Source organism: Suncus etruscus, chromosome 3, assembly GCF_024139225.1.
Source record: "Suncus etruscus isolate mSunEtr1 chromosome 3, mSunEtr1.pri.cur, whole genome shotgun sequence".
In the NCBI taxonomy this organism is placed as follows: Eukaryota; Metazoa; Chordata; class Mammalia; order Eulipotyphla; family Soricidae; genus Suncus; species Suncus etruscus.
The window spans coordinates 120,796,160-120,802,860 of NC_064850.1; the positions used below are offsets into that span (position 1 = coordinate 120,796,160).

General features: G+C 51.2%; 1 protein-coding gene across 1 annotated transcript; it reads right to left on the minus strand.

Moving 5' to 3' along the window:
- Positions 1–1,693: 1,693 nt before the first annotated feature.
- On the minus strand, positions 1,694–5,999 carry RAB33B (RAB33B, member RAS oncogene family). The gene is made up of 2 exons (XM_049770143.1): positions 5,682–5,999; positions 1,694–2,869 (listed from the first exon to the last, which is right to left on the minus strand). Exons 1-2 carry the CDS (start codon positions 5,928–5,930, stop codon positions 2,429–2,431), a joined length of 690 nt encoding a protein of 229 aa, XP_049626100.1. The 5' UTR covers positions 5,931–5,999; the 3' UTR covers positions 1,694–2,428.
- Positions 6,000–6,701: the final 702 nt, after the last annotated feature.

Sequence of the window (6,701 nt, forward strand, 5' to 3'; positions counted from 1 at the left end):
AGATTTTATATTTTTTAGGAGGAAATGAATTAGTAATACCTGATCCATGAAACACTGTGATTAATGGCTAGCTAACCACAATAGATAACTGGATTAACTTCCTTTGGTGCTCTCAAAATAAGACTTTTCCAAGAACTATCCAATATTTTCAATCATGATCAGTTTGATTCACAGAGGTTAATGTGTGGTCTGTGCTTTAAAAATAAACAATTGTTTGACAGATACCAGTTGGAAAGGATTTCTCCATAATCAAGTGCTTTATAAATATTTTGGAAAACATCTAAAAGCTGAATCCCATACAACTCAAAGATACGTTTATAAAAATAACTTACAAAAATCAAAACAATAAATCATTATAAATGAGATACAAATTATTTCAAGATTAATAAATATTAATGTAAAAAATAAAGTCCTTTCAAAGGACTATAAAGGATACTTGCTACAAACTTCTTATAAAAGGAAATAAAGTTGCATTACTTTTTAAAAACCATTAAGAACAGCACTAAAAGAACTGTATATATGTGCTTGGAAGTCTGTAAACTTTCTTCCCATACTTTAGGAAATGTTCTGAAAAGCAATAAGCAGATTTCCCTTTTTTAAAATATGGCCACGCCCATCACAATGACTATAGCTATCACTTTCCAATAGAAAAATATACACAAATCAAAACTGATTTGCACAGTCAAGTTATCTTTGATTCCAGAAAAAACTGAAATGAATTCCTCTCCCTACATAAGAATGTTTTCCTTACATTCTAACACTTCAAACTGAGAAATTATTTCCTGTAGTTAGGACTTTCAGCTAGTCCACTTCATAGAATTATCTAGATCTGATAACATGTTCAGCCAGCTCAGGCCACCAAGGTGATCTGCACCCACATCCTGCAGCCAGCCTGGCTTCCTTTCCTACTCCTAATTCTCTTAATTTCTCTTAAGAGAATTAAGAGAAAGATCGTGAGGGGCTGACACTGTGTTCAAGAAACATCCACTAAGCTGACAGTCTACACACAAAGCACCAGTGTGCAGGGAAGCTCCTTTCCCAAAGACCCTTTCCTGTCTGCTCTGCAGGCTGGACACACGTTTTCTCTAGGCCTACTTGTTTCTGATCCTGAAGAGGAACCTCTGTTCTGACAGGAATTTCAGAATTATGACGCTGTCACACCTAGCTAGAGCTTTGATGACCATGAGCTACATGATCCCAGCACGGGACAGAATAATCTGGCAACAGTCCAAGGTTTCTCAATGTGCACTGACCAACAATTAATCCAAGATAGGCCAGGTGATGAAGTCAGGGTACTGGGGCAGAGAACACGCTGGAGAATCAGTTAAGTGCTAACACCATCGGCCTTGGGCAGGCCTTCAGGGTCATAGAGGAGACACCCTCAGAGCACTAATCCAACCCAAGGTGACTACTTAGGTCTTGCTCACTCAATTAATGGGGGGCTCAGGGGCCAAAGAGATAGCACAACGGTGTTTGCCTTGCAAGCCTCCGGCCCAGGACCTAAGGTGGTTGGTTTGAATCCCGGCATCCCATATAGTCCCCTGTGCCTGCCAGGAGCTATTTCTGAGCAGATAGCCAGGAGTAAACCCTAAGCGCCACCGGGTGTGTCTCAACCCCCCTCCCCAAATATGGGGGGCTCAGGGCCAGATAACAGCTGAGCTTGTGGAACCACCCAGAGTTCCAGCAGTGTGCTTCCTGATCACTCCAAGTTACTGCTCAACTGTTCAGTTCATTTTACACCGGGTAATGATACCAAAATCAAATATAGAGCACCTGGTGCTATCACATCATTTACATTCAAATAGGACTTCTTTTTGCAAGTTCTAATACCATTTAGTACAAAAAGAAAAAAACACTATGATTTAAACCATTTCTTAAATTACAGATTTTTAGAACTGTTTGCTATTGCTTAGAGATATCAAATACCTAGAACTCTTGGAACATCCTTCAGAGACTCCAAAATCATTTTACGCCTTTCTTTTGCTGTCAAAAGTCAAGTCTTGACTCTCAAATGTACCAATAACAAGTAACTGATTATATTCATACAATGAAAAAAACTCTAGCGAGGCGAACAGTCAGCTGGCATCTTGCTAGGAACATTTTTCCTTCAAAGGCATCATTGGAAATACAGAATTAAACATTCCCTGCTTTATGCGGACCCCAGCACACAGTACTGCATGAAACCTCCTTGGCTAGGGCAGCCTGGCTCGAGCACTTCATTTTCAGCTTCCCCGGAGAATGGCCTTGGCCTTTTCCTGGGTGCTGAATGGGGACAAACCTGATTAAGCAGATAAGAGACAAAAGCAAAGGAGCCAAGAAGAGTGTCAGGAATGCTCCTCCTTCTACTGGGCTCAACTCCCCATGGCCTCGCCTCTTCTGATAGGTAGGAGGGATTCTGAGGCCAAAGCCTGAACAGTCAACCAGGCACTCAGCACCAACAAGTCATTGCAGGTTTGGGTCCTGGCTTCAGGAGGACCCCGTGTTCTGGAGGCTGGCTGAGCATTAAGGGTTTGTGATTCTTGAGCTTGTGAGCCAACGTGAGAAAGATGGCTTCCACGTGGTCGTTGTCGTGGGGGTTCTTAGCAGAGGTCTCAAACAGAGGCATACTGTGCGTGTCCGCGAATTTCTGGGCCATGTCCGTGGGCACCTGAATAGCACTTCGCAAGTCACACTTGTTTCCCACAAGGATGCGGGGGATGTCAGTGGCCAGCAGGTGCTGTCTGCACTCCTCAATCCACGATGGCAGGCTATGAAAACTCACCATGTTGGTCATGTCGTACACGAAGACCACAGCATGCACGTTGCGGTAGTAGTGCTGCACCATGCTCTTGCGAAACCGCTCCTGGCCCGCCGTGTCCCACAGCTGGATCTGAAACGAGCAAGCAGAACTGAGCACATCATTCCAAGTCACGGCTCCCTCCAGGGGGCTTTCCTGTCTCATCTCTGGCTCTAGCCTATCCATGCTCCTGAACTGGAACTAACCAGGTGCCCAGACAGATTTTGCCTTTACAGGCACATTTCCTGAAACCAGGCCATGGCAGGGGACCTGGTGGGTGGCACATATGAGGCACTAAGTGGGTTCCTGGCACCACATGCCCCCTAAGAAAAGCCCAGAATATGGCCTGTATGAGATGGCAGCAGACACGGTTACAAGGTGCAGGTGCAGGCTTTGTTCCCTAGCAGTATGTTCCTCCTCTTCCCCGCATCACAGGTCTGAAGTGCATAAAGCTGCCAGGTCCTCAAAATGAACACCCAATTCCAGTTCTCCAGTAATCAAGGGGAGTGGTCCTGACTCCCTCAACACTTCTTGGGAATCCCCAAAAAAAGTAGTTAACTTAGGGTGATATTACAAGTCATGATGTCTAATACCCATGTTTATGTTTAACATAAATCTACAAAACACATTAAGGAGGGAGAGTAACCATATCCAATGGGGCTCAGGAGTTACTCCTGGTTCTGCACTCAGGGATCACTCTTGGAGAGCTCAGGGGACCATATGAGAAGACAGAGGTTGAACCTAGGTCGGGCACATGCAAAGTAAATGTTCTGTTCACTGTACTATCAATATCACTCCAGCCGCCAAAACACAGACCCTGGGGCTATTGCATGCAGAGCCTGCTTTCAGAGAAAAATAGAGGGAGAGAGAAAGAAGCAGAGCAGGTAGGAGAGAAGACTTGGGGCATACAGGGAAGAAGCAATATCAAGGATGTGGAAGATGAATTCCTGGGCCAGCACCAGAAGGGGGATCATGTGCCCCCTGCCTGGCAGGAGGGCAATGAACATGGGAGTGACAGTCAAACTGGGATGGGGAAAGTTTGGGGACGGGGCAGCCACAGGCATCTCAGCTGGGCCTCCCTTTTGGGAACCTCCAGTGCTGCCCATGTTCAAACTTGAATCCTGCAGAAGAGTCCAGGCGCTCAGTCCAGGGAGCGGACTGGCCATGGGGAAGGCCTTGAGCTTCATCCACAGGCAGGGCACAGACCCACCACACTTATCCCCCTCACTTCCCACAGCCCAGGCATCTGTCCTGCCTGCCAAACACAACCACAGCCCGATCCCTTCTTTTCCTCCACCTTCCTGGGCCCAATTGAACCCAGATGAAATACACACAGCTGATTCGGGTTCCATCCTTCCTCTGCAAAGTAGAAACTACTTGGGAGGGATCCTGGGTTGATCGCCCAGGACACTCAAAGGGCCATCTCTGACTGTCCTGAATGGAACCAGGAAAAATCAAAGTGGAAACAGAGGGGCAAGAAGAGGCCGAACACGGCAGATTCCTCTTCAGCACTAGTTCCCCACTGCCATGGGTAGCTACACAATCCCCATGGAGTAATAGGGGGCTTTGGTGGTGGGAGTGGTGGGAATGATGTGTTCTTCTCTCAAGAACATGAGGGGGAGGGCCCGGAGGGATAGCACAGCGGCGTTTGCCTTGCAAGCAGCCGATCCAGAACCAAAGGTGGTTGGTTCAAATCCAGGTGTCCCATATGGTTCCCCATGCCTGCCAGGAGCTATTTCTGAACAGACAGCCAGGAATAACCCCTGAGCACCGCTGGGTGTGGCCCAAAAACCAAAAAAAAAAAAAAAAAAAAAAAAAAGAACATGAGGGGGGAGAATGAGGCTGAGGCTCCACATTGCCCCTCCATCACCCACAGTGAAGCTGGTGGACAGCCAGCGGCCTCCAGGGTAGCAAACAGGAATTGGCTTAAAAATGTAAGTGCATATAGAAATAACTACACAGAGAACTATCATAATCATGTGAATGGATGAGGGACCTGGAAAGCCTGTCTGGAGTACAGGTGGGGGTGGGGTAGGGAGATTTGGGACATTGGTGGTGGGAATGTTGCACTGGTGAAAGGGGTGTTCTTAGATGACTGAAACCTAATCACAATCATATATGTAATCAAGATGTTTAAATAAAGAAAAAAAATGTAAGTGCAGGGACCGGAGATATAGCATGGAGGTAAGGCGTTTGCCTTTCATGCAGAAGGACGGTGGTTCTAATCCCGGCATCCCATATGGTCCCCCACGCCTGCCAGGAGCGATTTCTGAGCGTAGAACCAGGAGTAACCCCTGAGCACGGCCGGTAAGTGCAGAGGAGTTTGGTTTGCACTATTAGACTGATCCCAGTTTGATCCCCAGCACCACATTTGGTCCCCAGTGCCCTGAGCACAGAGCCAAGAAATAGTAAGTTCTGAGTACGGTGGGTGGGGCCAAAAAAAAAGGGGATAGGGGGTGGGCAGGAAAAAACAAGCTCAGGGGACTGAGCAAAGGAAAGCAAGGTTGAGGAGCCTTTGCATGAAGCCCCATTTCTGTGAGTCCCAGCAGTCTCAGCTTTCTGAATCCCCAGGATCAACTACTCTCGGTCCTCGATCTCAGGAGCCAGCAAGGAGGAGTAAAGGAGAACGGAGAGGTCGGAGCACCAACAGCTGTGTCTGCTGCAGGAACTCTTGGGTACAAAACGTGTGTCTGCTAGAAAACGGATTCATCTGCACCCACTCCACTTCACACCGAAGCCGCTGGGGCGGCCCCGGGCAGCTCCAAAGTCCGGTTTGCCCGAGACGTGCTCCAGGTTTGACACCTGTCTTGCGCCCCCTGCGCCTCGCTGGCATCCGCTCCACACGGGGCCCGTGCCACGCCGGGGTCCGCCTTGCGGAGACACCCGAGTGCGGACCCGCTCTCACCTTGATGCGCTCCCCGTCGATGTCCACCGCCCGCTCTCGGAAGTCCACGCCGATCGTCGCCTCCGTGCGGTCGGGGAAGCGGCCGGCGCAGAAGCGGTAGGTGAGGCACGTCTTGCCCACGTTGGAGTCGCCGATCACGATGATCTTGAAGATGCGGGAGCGGGCGGGCGGCAGGGTCGCGGGGGCCTCGGGCACGGCGCCGCTGGCCGAGAAACTGGCCTCCAGCGACGACTCCATCTCCGAAGTCATCCTGCCAGTCCGCCCGAGCCGAAGGGGAGGCAGGGATGGAGGGAGGAAAGGAGTGACAGACAGAAGGCTGTGTGACCCGGCAGGACGCCGCCCAGAGACTGCAAGCGCACCGAGCCCCGGACTGCCAACTAGCTCCGCCGCGCGACGTCCCGGGGCCGCCGCCCAGTCAGCACCGCAGCGCGCCTGCGCAGCGCCCCGCCCCGCCCTCCCAGCCCCGTTCCACCTACTGCGCAGCCGTCGCATCATCCTCCCGTCGCGTCCCGCTCCGCTCATGCGCAGTAGCTCCGTCTTCCCATCCCCGTCCCTGCACACTGCGCAGCCGTCGAGTCCTCCCGCCCCGCCCCGCCCCGCCCCGCCCCGGGATTCTCGCGCCGCGCAAGGATACGTGGGAAGGCGCCCGGCTGATCTGGGTTGCGTTGGCTTTTGCACCAATTGCTGCGTGTCTGTCCCAGGGTTACCGGGCCTTCGCCCCGTCCCGCCGCGCACCCAGCTCGTGCGCTCCAAAGAAAGCGAGGCGATTAGGCTTGATTGGGGTGGGGGAACCGAAAAGCTGCCGAAGGGAAGCGGGTACCGCAAGGCGGCGCGCTCTCGCGAGAGGAGCGTGGACCTCGGGAGGGCCCCGCGGCCGGCTGGATGACGCAGCACCCCATGTGCTGCCGGGGACGCCCGCGATTCGGAGGCGGGTGCCCTGGACGGACAGCTGCAGGGCGCCGCCTGGACCGGAGCCCGAGCTGGTGGGGAGCACCTTCGTCCTTTCCAAGGTAGTAGGAA

Excerpts from the sequence above, each read along its gene's own strand:
- RAB33B (XM_049770143.1), bottom strand. The coding sequence starts at position 5,930 with ATGACTTCGGAGATGGAGTCGTCGCTGGAGGCCAGTTTCTCGGCCAGC. Across the intron at positions 2,870-5,681 it reads TCGACGGGGAGCGCATCAAG|ATCCAGCTGTGGGACACGGC; the intron begins GTGAGAGCGGGT and ends TGCTCGTTTCAG.